Consider the following 24,479-nt stretch of genomic DNA (forward strand, 5'->3'; position numbering starts at 1 on the left):
GCTCCGAGGGCCTGCTCGCCCCGCCCGTCCCCTGGGCCTCCCAGCGCCTAGAAACTCAGTCTGCAGTTTGTGTTATTTTTTAAATGTATGTGTTGTTACTGTTTTCATTCTTTTATCTTTAAAATAAAATAATTGTGTATATAGATAATTTTACTTCTCCTTTTGAATTTGTATGCCTTTTATTTCTTTTTCTTTCCTATTGCTCTGCATAGACCTTCTAGTACTATATGAAATAGAAATGGTCAAATTGGGTATCTTTCCCTTTGTGCTAATCTTGGAGGAAAAGCTTTGAGCCTTTCATCATTGACTGTTGTTCACTGTTTGTTTTTCATATATGGCTTTAATTTTGTAAAGGTAATTTCCTTCTATTCCTACTAAAATCATGAAGTGTTACCAAATTTTGTCAAATGCCTTTTCTGTATTGATTGAATTTATTATGGCTTTTTTCCCCCTTCATTTTGTTACTGTGGTGTGTTACATTGATTTTCTTGTGTTACATTTCACGAATGAATCATATCCTTTTAATATGATTCTGAATTTGTTTTTTTTTTTAACATCAGTTTTCATAAAGGATATTGGTCTACAGCATTTTCTGTTTTTGTTTTTAATTCCTTATAATGCCTTTACATTTAGTGTCAGAGTAATCCTGCCCCTGTAGAATGAGTTGGGAAAGTTCTCTCTGCTTTAATCTTTGGAAAAGTTTCAGAAAGATGAGTGTTATAAACACTATTTAAAAAATAACATCCATGGACAAATTCAGTAGGGCATGTTATTGTATAGTAAGTGATCTTCCAAATTTTCAGGGTGACTAGCTTTTGGAAGCAAGAAGTTTAACAAGTACCTAGCTGCATCTTTCAAGGTGCTGCTGGGTGGTTCCTTGCTCTTGTACTTCTGCAGGTCTTCATAACCACAGGACTAACAAGGCTATACTTATACAGCTGTCCATAAAATTATTTTTCCTCTTTAGATTTTTGAGACAGGGTCTTGTTATGTATTCAAGTCTGGCTTTGATCTTACAGTGTAATTCAGGGTGGCTTCAAACTCTCTGCGTACTTCTGCCTCAGCCTCTGGTGTGCTGGGATTACCGACATATACCACCACACCTGGCTTAAAATTTTTAAGGACAGATTCAGAACATAATATTAAAGCTATAGCTGCAACATCTGCAAATATGGCTAGGGAAGTTAGTTCTTCAGTGACCCTCTAGCCAGCTTTGGGAGTGTCCTTGGCTTTATTTTGTTACAAACATCATATTGTTCACAATTTATGTCAAAGGCACAAAGAAGAAGAAAAAGAACAAGTAGTTGGACACAGTCGAAGAGAATGGAGAATTATGGCATATCCTGGTAGATGGAAAAACTGCTTGTTTGCTAGCTTCCATCTGATCCAGGACACATTGCTAAAGCTGATGGTGCTTCACTCAGAAAACTTGTATAATCGATCTTTTCTAACAGTGGTTTTCCACAGTAGAATCCATTTGTATTTTCCATATAAGTATACCAGTTATGCCTACTAGAAGCTTAACAGTCTCTGTCTTTTGCTTATTCATCTATTTTTACCTTTTCTTGAAATGCAAAAAGGAAGTTGTAGAGAAGAGGTAAAGAGAAGATTAGAAATATTTCAGTTAAACCATGGTTTTTGTTGTTTAAACAGGATCTGTGGTTGTGGTTCAGGAGAATCTGGTTGTGCTGTATGTGGATGTTGCAAAGCCTGTGCGAGAGAGTTGGATGGACAAGAGGCAAGACAAAGAGGGATTCTTGATGCAGTGAAAGAAATGATACCTTTAGATCTTCTTTTAGGTAATTTATTATATTGAACACAATGTTTCTGATGGCTTAATCAATTTCTATTAGATAAATATTAAAAATTAAGATAACACTATATGCACTATTGTTCTTTTGATAATTGGCCATATAAAATTAATGCTGAGATTCTTTTTCTAAGAATTCTTGCAATAAAAATAATTTTTGTCTTAGATAATGTTATTGCTTACTTTTACTTTCTTGATGTTTGTGTGGAGTTACAGTTACTCTGTAACACAAGTTGTTATTGTTATTTTGATCAATAATCTAGCTGTCCCAGTACCTGGAGTTAATATTGAAGAACACCTTCAGTTACGACAAGAAGAAAAACGGCAGCGTGTAATCAGAAGACACAGATTAGAAGAAGGAAGAGGTAAGATGTAGCTATAGAGAAAAAGTATAAGTAAACCTTATATTAAGATGAAAAATTAACAGAATAGATTGATTTGATAAGAAATCATTGGAATTAGAACATTGTGGTAAGTCCTATAAATTTTTAGGGCATTTATAATTTTGCCAGTAACACATACTTAATTTATAAGTACCATATTAAGAATTGTGCTATCTACCAATCGGTAACTGTTAGTAATGACAATGTTTAAAAAATTGCAAATGCTAAGAATTTGTCATCCATGCAAACTTTGGACATACCTATTTGATATGTAGGAAAATTGCATATATTTCTTAGAAAATATTGTATAATTTAAGTTTTGGGTAGTTGCAACATGGAAATAAGAGGTAATTTCTTTTATATTAATAACTCATAAGCTTTTAAAATGTTAATTAGAAGTTCTAACTATTTAAAAGTTAAAATCTCTCCCACTAGTTAAATATTTAAAGGATTGTATTATTTTATTTTATATGATTTTTCAAATACAGACTTAGGTTCTGGTTAGTTGGTGTGTATTTTATGACGTTAAGTTTTCTCCACAGTCCTAAATATGTGCTAACACTGAAATAGAAATACATCATTCATATTTTTGGTGCACAAAAGTTTGGTCTCATCTTCATATTTTTGTTCAACTTTTTCTCACCCTCTTTCATGATTTTTAAAACAAACATGTATTAAGTTTATTTCTTGATGAATTGGAATCTTCATTATGGACCTCAATCATGGCAGTTCTTCTTTTGCATTGTACTGATAGTAACTGAAATTTGTGCATTTGTAGTCATGCCTTCTGTTTGCAGTCACCACAGTTACCATCGTACCATGTAAAGGGAGTACTTAGTTCTCACATGTGTGTTTCAGTTAACATAGGACTGTGTAAGGCAAATGCATGCCTATATAGTTTATTTTATAGAAATATTTTTACCTTTAAACAGTCCTAACTATATACCCATTTTTAAAAGGTCAAACTGCAGGTGGAGACAGGAGGATCAGAAGTTCAAGCCTAGTCTGGACTCAAACTTGTGATCTTCCTGCCTCAGTCTCTAAAAGTGCTGGGATTACAGGCCTGCATTACCACACACAGCAAGGAAACAAATTTTTATAAGCAAAAATGAAATGTTCAGAGATACACTCATGCTTGCATAACAAATCAACAAGTCATTTTTTCCTGAAAATTGAGTGTATAGGTGATTTTTATTTTCTTCTAAAATTCATTTTCTAAATATTTTCCAGAAAGCATGCTACTTTATAAACAGAAATAGAGAATAAGAGTTATATTTTAAAATGCAAGCCACTGTTTCTTATAAAATAATAGTTAAGACATTTTCACTTCATCTTGGTGTTTTAAGAAATATTTTTAATTGAATATAGGAATCCTTTTCAGGAGCAATATTTCATTAGTTTTAGACGTGGTTCTCAAAAAGATCAGTAAGTATCGCATGGGCGCTTGTTCGAAATACCAGTTCAGATCTGAAACTTGGGATGTAGGGCCCAGCAAATTATGCTTTAAAATTTCAGGTGATTCTGATGTCACGAAGTATAACAACAAGTGCTGTAGGTAGGTCATTGTTCACATTTGGTTCTGTTGATCTATAGTAGAATCATTTAGGCCGGTGAATCACATTTGTGGGTGATTTGACTTACCCAGAAATACCCAGAAAATTGATTTAACCCAGAAAATAGATTTACCTCATATGCGGTATTATAGAACTGTTCTCTAGTTCTGCACTACAGAAAATTGTTAGTCTTTGTTTTGGTGAGGAGTAGTAATGGCAAACTTTAATGTTCCTGCGCCACCCTTAATTATCATTCTTCTTCTTGGCCTTGGTACTTTTTTTTTTAAGCAATAAAAATTAATGATTACAGAATATCATTTTTCCATTTATTTTAAAAAGTATCATAAGCTTTTAAAACATTAATTGTAAGTTCTACCTTTAAAGTATAGGAATATATTAGTAATTACATTCATTAGTAATTGACTTTTAACTTTGTTAAGATTGTAGGACTTTAGAATCCAATTATGTGAAATTTATTTAAGATTTTTCTCATTCTACTTACCAAATCTTTGTTACTTTTCAAGTTGGTAAGTGTTTTAGGTCCAAGCTCTTGCACTAAAGCCTTGTGTGTTGGCCTGCTTTTCCATTACTGGTACAAAATATCCAGCTCTTATAGTTTAAAGGAGAAGAGGTTCAATTTGGCCCTCAGTTTCAGAGGGTTGGGTCCATAGTTGGCTGGTGCCAAGGAACAAACATCATGGTAGAAGAGTGTGGTGAAGGAAAGCTCCTCAGTTTGTTGTGGCTGGGAAGTGGAGTAGGGGAGCAGTACCAGAAAAGGGCCAAGGGCCAGTTGTAGACCTCAAAGGTTATGCCTCCATGACACTGGGACATTTACAGAAGCTAGCTTATCAATCTCCTCCCCAGGTGAGCTCCCAAGCCAGTCAAATATTCCATCCTTTTTCAACTGACACCCAAACAAATGACCTTAAACCATACTTTATCTCCAAATAAAAATAAGGTCATAATTCCCCCTAACATGATATGATATGCCATGTAGAACTGAAAATACATTAACACCTGCTCCAAAGTCTCAACAGTTCCAGCATTGCTCAGAATTATAGGTAAAAGTCTATTCTGACTCAAGACACACTCTGAGCTGTGAACTTCTGTAAGTTAAAAAGCAGTTAATGCATTCTCAATATACAGTGGTAGAAGGTAAACATTCCCATTACAAAAGGGAGGGATAGGGAGGTAGGAAAGGATCAGATGAAAGTAACACCAAAACTCAGCAGGACAAACATTAAGTCACCCCATGTTAGGCACCCTAGGCATATGATGAGAAGAGTTGCAGACTTGGTCAGCTTCACCTCTAGGGCTTGCTTGTCTTATGCTTTATAATTTCAGGTGATTCTGATGTCACAAAGTATAAGAACCAGTGCTGTAGGTAGGTCATAGTTCACATTTGGTTTTATTGATCTATAGTAGAATTATTTAGGCCAGTGAATCACATTTCTGGGCGACCACACAGCTGCTCTCTTGGGCTGGCTTTCCTTGCGGCCAGGAAATATCCCACTTTTCTGGCATCTTTGACTTCCTAGGGTCTCCTTTGCATGCTTGGCTTTGTTTCCCTAGCTTTAGGCGTCTGCCTTTTTTGAAATCTGGGTGGAAGCCTCCATGGTGTCACAGTTTTTGCATTCCACATGCCCAAACAGCAGATATTATGTGGATAGTGCCGAGGTTTGCTCCCACATTGAACAGTAGCCAAGCCTATTTGGACTGTGGCTATAGCAGCCTCTGAGTACCTTGATGGCTGAGCTTGGTGAAATGAGTTCAAGGGAACTAATTCCATGTGGTCCCTCTTGAGTAGTAGACCCAGGAGTTCTTTTCTCAAGTGAAAGGCTGACTTTTGCACCCTTGAGCCTGCAGTGTGTGAAGTCTTACTGATTCTTACTGATTCTTATTATACATCTGGTTAAAAGCAGCCAGCAGTACACAGTCAGAGCCTGAACACTGAGGTGCCTTGATATTTCCTCCACCAAATCAAATAGTCACAACCCTTAAATTCAGCCTCCCACAGAGTCTCAGGGCATAGGCAAAATAAGGAGAGATTCTTTGCCCCAGAGTGTAATGCGTGTAGCCTCTTGTTTAATTCTCAGAAGAGTTCTCATTTTCTCGTAAACTTCATGAGTCTGGCCTCTGCTATCTGCATTCCTGTCACCATTCTGTGCTTCTGAGCTCTCATCACAATCCCCTATCAAGTTCTGCTTGCAACATTCTAGAGCTTCTCTACCTTGCTTCTTCAGACTTGCAAACTCCTCCTGCAAACTAGTTCCAAAGGCTTTTGAACCACATAGTCAGGTATAATCACAGCAACAAGTCTACTTCTCTAGTACCAGTTTGCAGTATTGCTTAGCTTTCCTGTTGCTAAAACAAAAAAGCTGACACCAGCAACTTAAAGGAAGAGAATTTTCCTATAGCTCATGGTGGAAGGGCAGGGTAGAGCTCAACAGTTTGTGGTGATTAGGAAGCAGAGCAGGAAAGCAGTGCCAGAGAGAAAGGGGTCAGTGATCAAATATAGACCGCCAAGATCACACCTCCATGACTTACCCAGATATACCCAGAAGTGTACTGTACAATTCCCCTAGGTGGCTGTGAAGCTAATCAATCTAACTGATGTTATTTAACTACTGTTTGTTGCACAAGATCTTCAGTAATGGAATATACTATTTTAACTAAAAAATACATTGTTATTACTGCTATTTGATAAACTTGGAAATTCATCTTTAATGTAATTTTTATGCTATTAATATTTCAGGTGACATTTTTGTTAAATTTGGTTTTTTTAGGTATTACTAGTATTCATTTACAGGTTTTAGTTCAGTGGTATTTGTGATAACTTTCAGTTTCTTAGATTACATAGAGTTGATTATTAATATTCTCTGGTACTTTATAAATGATTGCTTGCTCAGAATTCTTAACTAGAACTCTGATTTCTTCAGAACCAATATATCAAAGATCTTTTCTTTATATTCTTTTTTAGCCTTCTGTTGTAAAAGAAACAACTCCCATAACATTGGCTAACTTAACCCTTCTTTCATTTTCCTAGTAAGTGTGGAATCAGAATTTCATAATTCTGAACTTCAATGGGGTGAGTTCTGGCCTGCTGGGGATACTCTCATTTTATGCCTGTGTTCCAGGCATATTTTTTTTTTTTTTTTTTCCCCCGGTACCTGGAATCTAACTCACGACCTTGCGCTTGCCAGGCAGGTGCTGTGCTGTTGAGCTAAATCCCCAGCCCCTCCAGGCATATTTCTTAATAGTGCTATCTTACTCTCAGTGAAGTCTCAACTAAATAGTAAGTTCTATAGTTAGCCTAGCTATAATGTATATTGACTAAGAGCATGTATTCTGAGGTTCACCTTTGGATCAGTTCCTAGTTTCTTCACTTTTATTAGCTGCATATGATCTTGGGAACTCAACTTCCATGATTATCAGTTTTCTTATCTGACAATGCTATTTATTTAATTGGGACTGTTAATAAAAATTATTGATATGTTGACAATGCCTAGCCTGTACTAGCCCTAAGTAAATGATTGATTATGATGATGCTGGTAGGCTATTTATTAGACTATTTTCTTTGAGCTTGATTCTTCTCCTTTGTTAGCCTTAATGTAACTGCTTTCCTTACAATATTGTGATACTTGTTATAAAACTTTGATTACTAAGAAAATTTCACTCAGTCTTTGGATAAAACAAATTTCACTGTGATATCAAAAAGTCAATGTTAAAAATTAGAATATAAAAACAGATTAAATATAAATCATTTATCATAGTCTAATTCCAAAGTGATCAAATTGATGTTGCCGTTAATTTTTAAACCTCTAAAACTATTTTCTTTATTTGACAGATCAAATACGGTATTAGCTGATATTCCAATGCCACATAAGTCTCTTTTACAATTAAAATGTTAATGTGGAGCATTTCTGAAATATAAAACAAATCAGTATGGTTATGATTCTTCATGCAAAGATACCCTGCTAGAATTTTGATGTAATTTTTTATAATTATTTTGTCCTTTGTGTGTGCTTGCATGTGTGTATCCGTGTGTGTGTGCATGTATGCAAGTGTGTGGGACTGGGAATTGAACCTAGAACCTTTGCACTGAGCTACATTGTCAGGCCACATTGTTATTTTATGTTGTTATTTTGAGACAGAGTCTTGCTAAGTTGCCCAGGCTAGACTCAAAGTTAAGATTCTTCTCCCACTGCCTCCCAGAGTTCTGGGATCACAGGCCTGTACCACAATACATGGCTTATGCACACTTTTATGCTTATTTTATATGATTTCATACTATAATGCACATTAGGGCCTTTTCCTCCCTTACTAATATGTTGTAAAAGTTTTTGTGCTTTATTGTAATATAGTAATAATGTAATAAAGAATTAAGTCAAAGAGTTTCCATAAACTTCTGCTTTAGTTTAATTACTACTTATATTTATTTCATTGTCATCTTCTGGCCAATTTTTATGCATTTCTAGTTGTATTATTGACTGAATTTTATTGTATATTTTTACAATACATACATTTTTATGTTTCCCTAGGTTTTTTCACTTTATTTTCCTCATGACCTAAATAAAGTTAATAGTCTACTGGGTGTACTTTCATATTTTCCCTATTAAGATACAGTATCTGCACATAGTATTATGTATACGTTATCAGCGTCCTTTCCTTACTTTCTAGTACAACATGAATGCAAACTAGGTCAGTAAGTAACATCTTCCACATACTACTTAGTAGCTACATAACATTTTATAATATGATTATATTACAGTTTCTGCAACTGTTATTTTGTGGATGAGCATTCTAGTTAATTTTAGTTTTTGTGTAATTTCTATGCTAAATATTCTTGAACTTACAGCTATGCATAGTGAAGCTCTTGTTTCTATAGCAGAGCTCCCTAGAAATAAAATATCTGAATCAGAGAGTGTGTATTTCAAATTTACAGACATTTCACATTGTTTTTAAATAGATATAGAAATTTATTTTCTCTAATGTGTAAATATGTTTTTCTCTGGTATAACGTAGCAATTCTTTTTAATTTTTGCAAAATGTTTAACATGTTTGTTAAATAGCACAAAGTTTTTTGTGTAAATATTCTTTATAAATTTTAATTTAATGGTTTAATATTATTCAGCTAACTGGATGTGACATGGATTTTCATTAATTATCCCTTAATTTTTGCCACAGTTAAGGTACAATTAATACTAAATACCTTTGAGCTGTAATAGCTTTAAAAATATTTTAGCGTTTTCCTGAGAATAGATTTGTAGAAGTTACTGGGCAACTGAAGTCTTAGAGTTACTACAGCAAAGGATAATAATTTTTAAACTCAAAATGCATCACTAGTAGCTTTCTGAGATCCCTGTCTTGCTTGTACATCCATTTATTCCGTACTTCTTACCTGATGATGGATAGGCTCTAAGTAACCCATTGTCTACACATGAATTTTTCAATATTAAATCTGGCAGATTCATGTCTGTTTTATTTACTTCTTTTCACTCTATTAACCAACACATTCTTCTAATTCAGACTTTTAAATCTTTAATAGCTTTTGAATAGTCTTACTTTCTAGACTCACACTATTGCTTTACTTCTCCCACATTTTTCTTTGCCTGAATTGCAGCAGAAAGCCTTTTAAACTGGTGTTACCCAGTGGTCTTAACCCCTTTGAGCTTTTATCCACCACTGTGCAGAATGATCTTTCTGCAGTGCAGATTTGATCAGTAGCACTTCTCTTAAAAAGCAAAAGACTATTAGTCATTGTCTGTCTGAATTCTACATTCTTGTCTCTCCAGCCTTTCCTTTCTTCTTTTTCCTATTTTTTTTACCTCTCCCTGTGTATTATTTTCATATCTTTGAGCCATTATAGTGCTCAGCTACCTCCTTTATTGTGTCTTAGTTTACATGATTTTTTTTTTTAGTACTCAAAACTCCCTTACTTTTTCACCCTCAGTTTTGCTAGCTGCCCCTTTCCTTTTTTTGTACCACTTATCAATTCTCTCCCAGTTACACTGTGTGCTTCCTGAAGCGGCTAGTCTTGTATCTTCCTTAACAAATATTGGACAGCATTATGCCATAATTGGAATCTTTGTTGAATAATTGAAAACATTTTAGGGATTTTTCATCTCTAGCATTAAGTTTTATTGTATGAAAAAGTTTAAATTGTCTGGGTTTTTTTTTAATCCATCCCCCTAAAATAATTTTCTACTTCTTTCTGCTCCATAATCTATGCTTCATTCATTTCAACCGTTTGCTTTAAATAACTATCAAAGTTGTTTTAACATTTTCATGCTTTTATAAATCCTATTTCTTTTAATTTGAATGTCTTCTTCATTCTGTAGTATTTTTCTATACTATTTTTCTATACTACTTTCTTTCTTCTTTCTGTAGTATTTTTCTAATAGTTTCTTCTTAAACTATTTTTGCAGTCTTTGAAATCTCTCAGATTAACCCCCCTTTCATTTGATCAATTTTCATCTTTCTAGGTACAATGTACATAGACTTGCTTTTTACTGCATTTATCACAATATATTATAGTGCTTTGTTTTTATTTCTGTCTTCTCTAGTGGACTTTGTTCCATTGAGATCTACCAAATAAAAGATGATTAAAAAAAATGAATGTTTTTGAAAAAAATCATGTTAATCTATCAGATATCCTATTTTGGAGCCTTACTATGTTAATTTCTAGGCGTGCTTGCCTATGGGCCTTCTAGACTTATACATTTAAAGATTTGCCACAAAATGAATTTAGTTAGAAATTAATTAATGGATTTTATGCGTATAATATATTGTTATGGAGAGAAATAATACCCCAATGAGATAATGGAAGTTAAACAAGACAGTTTATTTTTTATTTTAATATCTATAATTATTGCATAGTTAGAAAGTATTTTTTAAGTTTATATTTTCTATTTTAATAAATCATTTGAAAAATAATTCATCTAGATGAAATAAGACATTTTACTCATATTTGAATAACTTTATTTTCTTCTAGAAATGGAGCTCAATTTATTTAATTATAGCTTGAAAATGATTGGTACTGCATTACTGGGAAATAATATTTAATTCTTCTGCCAACATTAAATCAGTGTGTTTTATCTGTGTTTTTTCATTGGATTGGTGCTTGTTGTAATTTTGGACATAGAAACAACTGAAATGTATTTACTATTTTTTATGTTTAATAAATGATACTTTGTATTTAATCTTCTGTTTGTTAAATTTATTAAAGGACAGTAATTTCTGTTTTTCCAATCATTAGAAAAAGTAATTAAAATGCAAATCAGTAGGGAATCATGAAAAGAAACATGATTTATTTAAAATGTTAGATATTCATGTGCGATCATAACTTTCTTTTCAAATACGGCTACTGTCATATTTAGAATGCTTTGAAATTTGAAGGTATTTTTGAAGCTGCTAAAACTCAAGGAAATTGTCCTATAAGAGAAAAACTGAAAATTTAAGGTATAACTGTAATCTGTGAGGGTGTGTATTGTATATTATATGTACATAGTCGTGCTTTAGGAAGAATTAAGAGAAAAATGGTTAATGTGCCTAAAATGTAGCTTGATTATAAAACTAAGATTATTCTTGTTATCTGCCTCTATCTCTTTCTGTCTGTCTCTTATCTCTCTGTGTCTGTGTCTGTCTCTGTCTCTGTCTCTGTCTGTCTCTGTCTCTCTCAGTCGCACCGTGGAAATCTTTTGATTCTATTTTTGATCATCTGGTTTTCGTAACTTCTATCACAATATGTACAAAAGTCAGTAACATTTTTATCTTGGTTTTGTAGCAAAATTGATTCTTGTAACAAAGTCTTCCAGACTTTGTTAGAACTTACTGATTAATTTAAAAATTAATCACTAGGTTTTCATATTTCAATAAGAAAAACTGTTCGTTTTTAGTGAGTATATATTTACTATGATTTAATGTGTAATATTGAAAAATGTTTGTGAGATAACTTGATTTACTTTAATAGAACTTCTTAATTATCTGAGACTGTAAGTAACTACCTAATGATTTTATAAGTATGGAGGATGGGACTTGTACTTTATCAACTGTATTTAAGATACTAACTTTTGAGTAGAATGGTGACCAGATTATGTTAAGAGGCAAGGGGTTGGAGTTGGGGATATTGGGAGAAAGATACAATGTCCAAAACAGTTTAGAATAAATTTCATGCATTTTAGTTAATTATTTTTGTTCATTATAGTGTTTTCATTTTGTGAGCTTTTCTATGCACATACAAAATGTTTCTCCTCAGGCCCCCTTGTATTTGCTGGTCCTATTTTTATGAACAACCGAGAACAGGCTCTAGCCAGACTCAGATCCCATCCAGCACAGCTAAAGCATAAACGGGACAAGCACAAAGGTATTTGGTCTTCCTTATCAACTAGGTGGGATACTCTCCCAATTTCTTCCCTTTGTCTGAATTTTGTCTCTGGGAAAATGTATAAACCTGGTTCTTCTACTTTGCTTCTGTCATTATATAGCCTGAGGAGAAAGAACATACTAAATGTGGTAGTTTGTCAGTGACTATCATGCTTCTCATTTCATTTGGTTGTTAACTTTTATTACGACATTTTATAATATATCTTTTTCATTTCTTTTCATATCTTATAAAGAAGAAAAAGGGGAATATATCATTAATTTCTCTTTTTTATCCTTTATTATCTGTTCTTAGATGGCTGTGATCTAGCATTTTATAGTTCTTGTTTTTCAATGCTGTTTATATTTTAGAGTAAATAAACTTACTAAATGCAGTTCATAAGATGATGGCTGCCATTACATTTTCTACTGTTTTAATATTAAGATTTCCAATACATATGAATATACAAATATTTGATATTGGAGGATTAAGTAGAAATAGATGTAAGCAAAGTGTGAGTCCTTTGAATCTGTCAGAGGTCCAATGAAGTCTGTGAGGGACTGTGAATTCATTTCTGTATTATTCTTTGAGATATGAGTTCTGGGTTAACATTTGTGCATTATTTTTTAAAATCTGAATTCTGGGTTAATATCAGATGTTCCTAAATCATGCTTATTTTTGTTACAAGCCACAAATTATGGCAGATAATATCAGGAAACATTTAATACAGAGAATTTTAAAATTTGTGTATAAGTATGCCTTGAATCTTGGTATGTGAGCTAGGGATGCTTCACTGGCTGGTCCAACTTGCAGGTGCTATTTTCTTAAACACCTAAAATAAGCCCTGAAAGTAGAGGAGAACATTTAAAAATATATATATTCTGCATATATGTACATTAGTTATAGTGTTTTTGTCTTATTTTTTCCTTTGCTGCCAAACTTAACAATTGATTTTAAGAAACTTTCATGTGCAATATATAATCCACTTTGTTTGCATTCCTCAATCTGTTGGTTTGCCACTGAGCAGACACACAAAGCTTCTGTTTTTAGTGAAAGCATAAGTTGAATTTAAAACTTAAAATACATTCTGCAGAAATAAAAACTGAGAATGTTTTATAGCTAACATAATTAGCCACAGTAAGATTTATGATTGCTTTATTTACACAAACATGCTCTAACAGTATCAAAAATATTCAAATGTAAGGAACAATATTTAGAGTATACTGTGTAAAATCTTTTAGTTATAGCCAGATTCTCTGATCTCTTATGCCACTACTAGAACAGATTTTTTCAGTGTGTTTTCTCCTCACTTATTGTTTTTACCTGAGGTTAAATATTCACATTTCATGAAACTTTAAAATGCTTGTATCTTATGGACAAGTATCTTTATTTTTTTATGTAATGGTAAATGAAGACCAAAATTATAAATTTCATTTCCAATGTCATGTAATTATTAGCTATAAAAACTATTAAATGATAGTTTTATATCAATTTTGTCTGCCACAGGGTTACTCTTTGCTGAGTATAGCAATGGAGGAACCTCTTTTAGGGACCTCCTTAGTAGTATTACAGTACTAGGGTTTTTGTTTTTGTTTTCTAATTTTAGTACATGTGCTGCTGAAGTGAGCACAATGTTTTTGTTTTCTGATTTTATAAAATTGGATACTGTTATTTCTCTTTTGAAAATGCATATGCAATGTAAATGATACCAAATGGTGCCCCATTTACATAGAATATTAATTTACTACTCACTAATTCCTGTCCATATGCTAAACCTTTACATTCACTATCTTGTCATTTATTCCTAGCCCATTCACTGCTCTCATCATTTTCACAATCTTACATCAACCCACCTCTTATATTGTCTTCCAGTTTATGCACTGAGAAGTTCACTGTACTAATTGCTGTATTGTCTTACTTATATTGTTGGTATGAATTGTAAAGTGATAATGGTTAAAATTTTTTAGATTGTACCTTTTATGGGGTAAAAACTGTGGATTTATTGTTAGACTGATTTCTTTAAAAATTTTTTATTTTAATGTAATACAAATAGATATTAAAAATATTTAAAAATTATATGAAAAATAAAAAAATTTCATAATAAAATAGTAACAATGGATAATATACTGTGTAGCATGATCTTATAAAAATGGCCAAAATGTTACTCAGTTCGTTGACAAAAGTGATTTCTAAGATGAAAAGTTGGAGAGCTTCTGACTAGAAAGAATTCAGAGAAAGTTATAGAGTGGCAAATTTTGACTAGAGGCAAAATAGACTACATAAAGCTGAACCAATAAGTAGAATTCCATATAACACATAATAAGTTCTTCTAAAATGTGATTTCAAATTGTATTTCAAACAGATACTTGTATTAATATTTGTTTAAGCCACTCGTTGCCTTACATAGAAAGACTTCAATATAATAAATCTAGTTAGGAATCTGAATGTGATTATTTTATATACCACATAGCACATGTGTATATACTTACATATATTTTAAATTCTGCATTTTCTTTAATTAAGAATCTCATCATTATGACCTTTACAGTATTTTTGTCGTTAATAACTGAAACATTTTTATATAGATACAATTTAGATAAACTTCAACAGAATTTTCCTAATAGAAGTTTGATCTCTAATATCTACTACTGTTTTAGTCACTATGGTTTTATTCAGTAAATTACTGGGCTTTAAAAAAAAAATCTCCCTTCCGTGATGCTATGTCTTTTTTTGGGATATATATCTGTATTTAGTTTCCAATTCAAGGGAGGGGGTAAAATGCTAATTTCAAAGGCAAGAGCTTCTAACCAAATATCTAACATACTTTTATAAAGTGAAATACTTGAAATGTGCAAATTATTTTAATCTGGCAAAGTTATGTGAATACAACTTTTTTTATGCTAAATCAGATTTGGTCTTAATTAAATGTTTTTGCCAACTCAGAAAATTGTGAATTTTTTTTTTTTTAACATCTGGAATCTTATGTAAGCGTCTTTGGAAGATATGTGTTCTTTTTTGTGTAAGTCTTTGTGTGTATTTAACCATTCTACTGTCTTTCCAAGACAAATAGGCTTTGAACTAAAATTGTTTAATTTGGGATGAAGCTAAATGATTTTTTATTTAGCCTTTCCATTTATTAACTTGACAAATTCACATTAGACTATTTAGCAGAAGAAGAATTATATTTTTATCCTATTATAGTAAAACCTCTCACTAATTCAGAATTTATGATACTTCAGCTGCAGTATTTGTGATCATTATGAGTTAAAAAAATCAAAGTAATTTCTTCCTCTGAATTTTCAGGGTCATACTTTTAAGGGGAAACCTGTCTAAAATCACTAGCTTTTCAAACCAAGGGCTCAAGAAATGAAGGATTCCTTCAACGTGCCTTCAACCTCTGGGTCCAGCAGTTAATTCTTGTATGTTAAAGGACTTTTATGTTTATGATACATTTTAATGTAATGTTAGCCTATTTTAAAATATAATGTAGGTGAACACATTTTATTTATTGTAGCATTTAATCTGTAATCTGTACTGCTTGAAGGTAACAAAACTGAAGTTTTACTTAAATGTTGTGTGGTTAATACTTTTACAGTAAGTCACTTGGACCTACCCATTTTGTTATTCCGAATTAGTGAGGTTTTACTGTCCTAATGTTATAGAATTTAAAATGATGAACTCTAGAGAGACTCTAGTCATTTAGTTATAGCAGAGAAAAAAAATAATTTGGTGTTACTTTTTTTGGCATTCCAAAATAGGCAATAAGAACAGAGTTGTGTGTTTCTATAGATTCACATGTCTACCTGCATGATATATATACTTGTTTAGAGTCGTTACATCACAGGACAGTGCTTTAGGGTAGTTGATCTTTTGAAATTCCTTCCAAATTTTCATACTGTGTGCAAGGAATTTGAATCTTGATAACATAGAGGTCATATATTAGTACTGTAATGTATAGTTTTTGATTACAAAAAAGCAAATAGTCTCTTCTCTTTACACATTCCAAAGTAAAGTTTTTATGTTCTGGAATGTGTTTTTGAAGCTTTGGTTAGAATGTCAGAAAATTCAAAGTCAGATGTAGAAAACAGTGGTGGCCTAAAGCAAGTTTAGTTCAGGAAATAATGAAAAGAAGACTGGAGGGAAAAAGGAATGCAAGCAGAAAGGCTTGGTGGGGATAGGGGTAGGGGACAGAGTGGCTGTGGGGGGAAAGGGGACAGGAGAAATGAATGCGACCAGGCCATTGAACTAATATATATTTACGTATTTATCCATTGGGTCTTGATACATTTTTTAAAGTTTAGTTGAATTTACAGTGTTGGTGGACAGTGTAGCTTCTCTGAGATCTGTTTTGAACATCTAAGTCACTCTTGAAGCAATAGGAATTTTTTTTAAAGTGGCAACTACTAACAATATCACTAAGTAAAGTAGTCATTAAACACTTTGCATGCAGTTATTTTTTATGCGAACTGTTTTCCCATATAAACTTACTTTACATTAAATTTTTATTTCTATAACTTAAATATCCACTTTCATTACATAACTGATTAGCTTAATAGGTTTTATCCTTAACCATATCTTACCTCTGTTTTTATTGATTTAGCAATATTGCAAGCAGGCATATATAGTATAGCTTTTCAAATTTGCTTCTTTGCAGGTAGATTCTTGATCTCTCACTTCTAACAGCTGCAGATTCTTCTTTACTTATTTCTTTTAACAATTTTTCTCTTATTCTTCCATAGTAAATTGATTTAAAATTTTGTTTTGAAGATGAATACTGGCTTAATTGCAAATTATAACACTTACAGATGGAAGTGGAGAAAGAGGAGAAAAGGATGCAAGCAAAATCACAACATATCCTCCAGGCTCTGTACAATTTGACTGTGAACTCCGAGCAGTACAAGTCAGCTGTGGATTTCACCATTCAGGTAGCAGCTGGAACTTTAGGGTATAACTGCATTTTTACAATTGTGCTAAATAAATCTTGTTTAATTTTGACGAATGTAGCCTGTTAATTTTGTGTGTTTGTTAATCTCTCAAGTCTATAAGAGCTTCCTCTTTATTTTTGGATCTGTTTTAAAAACTATGGTATTATGGAATACCTACTATATTTGTTGAAAAATGTCACTTCTAGTCTGTCTTCTAATGGACTTATTTTGTAATTCAAGAAATTACCAAAGATGAGATAATGTCTCACGTCCTTTAAAATGCTGTGGTTTTTATGACTTGACCCTACTTTTTTTAATATTGATGAGAAATGTGTGTCCCCAATTTTCTTTTTTGTCTTAAAATGTAATAGAGATACTACAAGATAACTTGGGGGGCGGGTTCTGGGAATTGAACAGGATCTTACACGCGCCAGCCAGGCGCTTGTGCCACTGAGCTGTATCTCCGGCCCCAAGATAATTAAATTCTTAGTAAATTCTTAACATTCAGGTTAGAAAGCTTAGGTTATACTATTCAACCTTTATAAAGATTAAGAATATTAGCCTTTATAAAGATTAAGAATATTGTTTCTTCTTTGAGATAAATTTATTTTGTTTTATAGCGTATGGATAGGTATTAAAGATACTGTATACTGTACATCATTCCATTGAAGGTGTACCTAATTGTGTAGTGTTCCAGCCAATTTATGCCTGTACTTATTCCAGATATTGGAGAATAGTATTTAATATGTAGTTACTCACTATTAAAATTCTACAATTGACCAGAATCAATTTGTATTATTAATGTTATTAAATGATATTTGTAAGAATGCATTTTTATGACCTACAAAGGTAGTTTGCAGAGCTAAAATTATATTGACTTCTCATTACATGTGAATTCATTTTGGCTTCCATTACCTATTTTTAATGACTGTAAGTTTAAAGCAATGGAAATCACACTGCTTTTAGAATAGTTGCAATAGAAGTATAAAATTATATGGTGAAAAAATAAAGCTATTTATTTTGGTTTCAGTGGTTTTAATGGAAAATGGAGATGTCTATACTTTCGGATATGGGCAACATGGGCAGCTAGGACATGGAGATGTCAATTCCAGGTACTCACTTTTTGTTTGAAGATACTGAATTCTTACACCTGCCTTATCCTTTTCCTTTCCATCTCTCTTCTTAAATCCATATTGCTAGCATCAAAATAATATTTATGCTACTGTTTTTCAATCTCTGGCCCATGAATTCTTGGTGGTCTTTGATTTTGTGATGTAGTACCTTTGTCCGGTAGGTGATTTTGTCATTTTAAGAAGTTGATTTACACTTTTTGCATTTTAAGTATGAGTAACTGTGGTTATCACAAAATCCTACTATACTTTTTAACAATTACTGTCTTTTTAAAGGCTATGCATAGCAATAGAAAAAACAAAATATCCCCAGATTGCATTTTTAAACAATTCACAGTGAGTCTAGAGGTGTAGCACAATGCTTAGCTATCATATGCATGACCCCAAGTTTGATTCTCAGCATTGCAAATACACACACACTACCACCACCACCACTACAGATTTAATCATATTCTTTAATGTTGTCTAGTTTGAAATTTGGTCTAGGGGCTGAGAATTGAGCTCAGTGGCACAGCGCCTGCCTGGCAAGTGCGACGTCATGAGTTCGATTCCCGGTACCAGAAAAAAACAAACAAACAAAAAAAGAGATTCTTGAAATTTGGTCTAACATTAACAAACATAAAGTTGTTGAAGCTTTTAAATAATCTGAAGTGAAACTTACTGCTTTCTCTGAGAAACTGTTTTGATTTATTCAAAATAATGAAGACAAACTGATAGAGACTACTAGTAGTCATTACTAGTAAGTCCTTACCTTAAAAGTCCTTACTAAAAAGTCTTTACCTTTATCAGTTAGTAGTAGTGTGTCCACTGGTGATATGATATAAATATTTAGCTGAAGGTTACCTTTCCCAGCCTCCATTGCTGCAGATATAGCCACGTGGACTTAAGTGGTATGTGCAACTTTGGAATTAGGCTGTTAAAGGGAAGGGGAGTACCCTCTCCATTTTCCTCTCCTTATCACTGGCTGGAAAACATGCATGATGATGCAAACTGGAAAAGTCATCGTAGAGTTTGTCATTTGGAGACCATGTATTGAGAATGACAAAGTACAAGTTAGGAGTAGCTGGACACTATAAACGGCCACATCAGTGTTTTACAGTTATACACTTAAGTGAAGAGTAAACTTCTATCTTAAGGGTTATTACTTTGGCTTTTGTTATAGTGGTGCTTTTGGTTAAAAGTAAGAGAAATTTGTCTTCCTTATTTTCTGTCTTCCTAGGAGTTACAAAGACAGCATTTGATGTGCAGAGGATTATTAGGGGAAAACTGTGAAAGTTGAAGGAAAATAGCAGGCATAAAAAGAGAACCCTTCCGATATGATGCAGGTCTGACTCCCTATGAAAGGAGAGAGGAAAGGAAGGTTTCAATAAGAAAAGTCTAGATTGCAGTACAGCTTTGAGAGCATTTGAACTAGGCCAACTGGGTGTCCCCAAACTAAAGTTGCCTTTAAAAGAGTCTTGCACTGGGCAGGCACAGGTCTGCGTTACACATTCATTGTGCTCAATTGCAGGATAGTAGCATGCCTGGAGAAAAATGACCTTACCGAGCCAAAGAGATGGCACCTGACACTATCAGTCAGCTTCCTCTCCCTACAGTAGGTTTTCTTGATGGCAACTGGAATAATTTTTATGTCTGTGGAAACCAGGTATATTTTTCAAATCTGGAGAGATGTAGGTAGCTTCAGGCCACATTTGACTAAGCAGTACAACTTGTGCAAAAACTTTCTTTTTGACTCTTCCTGCTGCCTTGTTACCCTTTGTAGGCAGAATACATAATTCCATCTCTGAGAATCGAAAGGACACTATGATCTCGCATTTATCTTTCATTTATTTACAACATCATGTAGATAATAGATAAAGCTACAGTTTTTACTTTGTGTTGAACTCATCCCATTTTTACAACAGTGATACATTTATGCCATTTATATAACACAGACCAGTGATTCCATAATTAATATGTGTGAAGAACTCGGCAACTTTTGTATTCTTTTTCTCACTGAAGACTTAAAAAATGGGGTGGTTTATTATCATCAGCAGCATTACCATTTATTGTTATTTATCTGGAATTATTTGGGGTGTCATATAAACTGGGAAAGGTACAATGCAGTGAGATATGATGGAGCCTCAGTTGAATACAACAAGGAAGGGGACTTTTTACAAGATTTTGAATTTGGTTATCTTTCCATGGAAAGTAATTGTTGAACAGTTATCTTTTCCCTTCCCAAGTTGGAAGGGGAATAGTGGAAACCATGACAGTACATTGTATTCTTTAGGTTATGTTTTATGTTAACTTACTATTCAATGTGAAGCATAAGTAGCATAAGCTAAGATCCTGTCACACATTTTGAGCTATAATGGCTGTTGAAAGGGAGGTTGCTCTTGTCAGCTTTTAAAGTGAAGAAATTGTATAAAAACATTGTTTTGTGGTACTTATTATACTGTGAAAACTATGTCTTAAGTTGTAGTGACTTCCAACCTGACAGTATCACAACAGTACACTGTTTTGAATTTATCATCCTTTTGAAATATGATGACTTTTATGGTTGAAACACTTCAGAGTATCTTAATAAGACTAAACTCTGATGAGATATGCTTTAACTACCCAAAGTTGTTCTTTCTGACATGGAAATTTTATTTCTGCTTTTATTAATAGACTTTTAACTGGAGAACATGGGGTAGGTTGAGCTAAATTAATAATTCAATACAGCCCTACCCACATGCTTTCTGCAGTAGAGGAGCAATGTATCAAGACCATGTCTATCATTAGCACTGTGTTTTGTATGGAACTTAAAAGACAAGAACCAAGAATTGTTCCTTCCTTTCAATAAAATTAGTTTGGTAAGGAGTTAGATCCCTTATATGGAGGAATAATCCCAAGGAATAAAATCCCTATAGCTACACAGTTAATTACCACAAAATACTTTTAGATAGTTGAAATAATGATTACAGTTGGAAGATATTTTTGAAAAGTTTCTAGTAATCAAGTACTATTAATTGGAATTCACTGTATAGCATCTATTAATAATATGTTGATGAGGATAAGATAAGTATTACAGTGTTCTATGATGAAGATAGAAAAATGCTAGTGGTATTCCCTTTATTTAATGTGTTGTCCTTCCAAAAGTCAGTCTTTAGATTGGGTCCTGACTCTGTCATTTCATAGCTATATGACCTGAGCAGGTTGCTTAACCTTTTGTGTCTTAAGATTTTTCCATATGTCTAAAGGAAGCATATTTTTTTTTTCAGAAGATTGTGTGAGAAATCACAGAGATGATTCAAGTAATTTACTTAGCATAGAGTCCAGCCCGTAGTAAATGCTGTTAATGTTAGTCATTATTATTTTTCAAAGTGAATGTCAAAAGATATGTAAAGGTCTTTATGCATTCACTCATGTCATGAGTCTATGAATACTTTCTTTGGATGAGTATGTTCCTAAATGTCTGAATCCTGAGTACATTTGACATTTTCAGTCAACTTAAAGCTTGGATATTGAGAAAAACTACATAATGCAGATGCTTTATTTTGTTTTTTTCTAACAGGATGTTTCTGGGGTTGATCTTTTTCTTACTCTTCTGTCCTGTGCTTATAAACTATATGATTACAGGGTTTAGAGTCATCTAGGCAAGGTTCATGTGTTTGCTTCACCATTTCTTACCAGCTGTATGACTGTAATTTCTCTAAACTTTAGTTTTCATATTCTGTTGCTTCGCTGTAGAATGAATGTAAGTATGTAAATTACCTGGCATACACACACGCCCATACTCATATATAATTTTTTCTTTTTTTTCTTTTGCTTTCTAAATAATTTAATAAATGGAGCCATTGGTATCATGGAAAGAGTTCAAAGAGTCTTTGGGCTAGAAGACCTACCACCAATCTTTGGGGAAAATTTTTAAAGCTCTTCACATGTACCCATAGAGTTCTTCTGGTAATCAGTGATATTATTTTATATGAAAGTGCATTGTAAACTACAAACAAGTAAGCAGTTATAGGAATTCTCTATTTACTTCCTTGAGTGCTTCTGTGAGGGTAAAGTAGTTAACAGTCTAGCACTTTGAAGTGGTAATTATTCTTTTACTAATGTACCCTGTACTTCAGAATTGAAAACTATTTACCTTTTTGTTGCTATTCCTGGCCATATTACCCTATCCTCAAATTAAAAAATAAACAAACAAAAATGAAATTACTGTGTTTTTGAGTCATGACCATTCTGTTTTACTCTTCCTTTTTCATTACCTACCTCCTTGGTAGCCACAATATTCTTTGCATTAAAAGTTTAGCATCTTGTTCCCAGTGTTTTGTTTTTTACTGTGGGTCTTATTCCAGTTGTAAGTGATATCACTGTCACATGAATGGCTCTAAACACTATTCTTCTCTTGACCCTCATACAAATATCTAGTGAACTTTATTTCTACCTTTGTGGAGATACGTCACATGACTACCCAGGCTGGATCTGCCCTCCAGCTCTAAATTCTTAAATTTAAACAATTGTTAATCTGATGACAGTTTCTTCCTGTGTTTTGCACCCTAGCTTTACTTGTCTTTGACTTTTTTAGTACATTATTCTCTACATATATTCCTCTACTTTTTTACTTTTTCACCCTTTCACTTTCATATCCTACCCAGTGTAGAGATTATTTCATTTTTTTCACTTAAATTCTTATCATTATCCACATTTTTCTTACATTCTTGGTTCTGATTCTAGGACATGACAAAACTTTGCATGACAGTCTGTATTTTCAATGTCTGTGGTTAGGCTTCAGGAAGGAAGAAAAATCATCATATGATATCTGCAGATTATTATGTAATTTTTAGATTCAGCTAATCCCTTCTTCCCTATCTCTTACAGCCTTCCTAGGTCTCAGTCTTTCTCATAGCATAAGTGGCCCTTGCCACCATCTACTTTGTTATTTAAGTAAAAAACCTTTTTTGCCCCTATTGGCCATCTGTTAAGTCTGGTCAGTCCTGTTCTTTACATAGGTGCCGCATTCATCCATTCTTTTCCTTAACTGTTCTTCCTTCACGCTTTCACCATAACTTAACTAGACTTTCCTGAAATTTTCTTAGCTAGATTTCCAGCTCCTAATCTTTGCCCCTTTCCAATTCATTTTTCATTGCAGTCTGATAAACATTGAAATTATTAATCTTTTATGTATTTTTTTAAAAATTAGAAGTATCTTAATTGCATTGTTTAAAAGTAAAGCTCTCCTGTTAGGTGTAGCTTATTTCCGTATTGGTTAATAGTCTCACTTTAAGTAATGACTATGAAAGATGGTTGCTGAAATGGTTAATAAAAGTGGGAAGGGATACTAGGATGTCAGCATAATAGCTATATGTTTATTAAGTGTTTACTGTACCAAAAGTGATCCAAGTATTTGACATAATGGAACTTCTTTTTATGAAGGAACTTATGTGGGATAGGTACTGTTTATTATTGTTCTCAGTGTTATAGAAGTGAAAACTGAAACATACAATGTATAAGTGACATGTTCAAAGTCATGATCTTGTTGCTGTGGAGTGGTAGAGCAGAATCCACACCTAGGCCCTCTGCTTCTGAGCCTAAGCTTATAACCACTGCCTCACTGCCTCTGAGGATGCTGTAATATTCTGACTCACTGACTACTACATGAAAAGCTGAGATTATAGTTTAGTGATACAAGTTAGACTAGAGGATTGTATAATTAATTATTGCATCCACTTCCTGGATTGAATTCCTATAAAGGATTTTTTTAATTTTGTCCACCAGCTGTTTAGTGAGAGCTCTCTGACATACTTATTACACAAGGTAACATATTTTTCCTTTTGAAATAAAAGTAGAACTAATATTTCAGAAAAGTTAAAAATTACGTATCCATGATTAAGGAGTAAACTCCAGAAATCGTCTGAACAATCTCCTTATAGTCAGCATCTGTGTCATTCTTACCTTTGTCTTCTAACACCTAGAATGGGGACAGATATACAGCACCTAAATATGTATTTACTGAATATTCTTACTAGTTCTTTTCCTTTTCCTATTTTTTATTGCAGTGTTTATTATTTTTTTATTTTAGTTGGGTCTTATGAGAAATTGACATAATTTTTTTTTTTTTTTTTTTAACTAGGGGATGTCCCACTCTTGTTCAAGCCTTGCCAGGCCCTAGCACACAAGTCACTGCAGGGAGCAACCATACGGCAGTCCTTTTAATGGATGGACAGGTCTTCACCTTTGGAAGTTTTTCTGTAAGGAATTTTTTAAACATTAATAATATTGCATTATAATTTATCTATGTTAGGTTTTTTTTCCTGGTTTCAGTGAAATTTTTGTATACCAATTGCAT

The 24,479-nt window shown here is 33.1% G+C and overlaps 1 protein-coding gene across 13 annotated transcripts in view; it reads left to right on the forward strand.

The window, feature by feature from the left end:
* Mycbp2 (MYC binding protein 2, E3 ubiquitin protein ligase) overlaps window positions 1-24,479 on the forward strand; it is a 254,112-nt gene that overhangs the window by 77,167 nt on the left and 152,466 nt on the right. For 10 of the 13 annotated variants that reach the window (XM_013516419.1, XM_013516422.1, XM_013516429.1 and 7 more), the window contains exons 16-21: window positions 1,654-1,799; window positions 2,074-2,175; window positions 12,004-12,111; window positions 16,914-17,033; window positions 18,064-18,145; window positions 24,264-24,381. In XM_013516419.1, coding sequence (XP_013371873.1) covers window positions 1,654-1,799; window positions 2,074-2,175; window positions 12,004-12,111; window positions 16,914-17,033; window positions 18,064-18,145; window positions 24,264-24,381 — 676 coding nt within the window. Of the gene's footprint in view, window positions 1-1,653; window positions 1,800-2,073; window positions 2,176-12,003; window positions 12,112-15,430; window positions 15,528-16,913; window positions 17,054-18,063; window positions 18,146-24,263; window positions 24,382-24,479 lie in introns of those variants that run through there. The other 3 variants (XM_013516432.1, XM_005374162.2, XM_005374161.2) reach the window with 3 other exon arrangements.

The sequence above is a fragment of the Chinchilla lanigera genome, unplaced genomic scaffold (genome assembly GCF_000276665.1).
Source record: "Chinchilla lanigera isolate Chin_1 unplaced genomic scaffold, ChiLan1.0 scaffold00003, whole genome shotgun sequence".
Classification (NCBI taxonomy): Eukaryota; Metazoa; Chordata; class Mammalia; order Rodentia; family Chinchillidae; genus Chinchilla; species Chinchilla lanigera.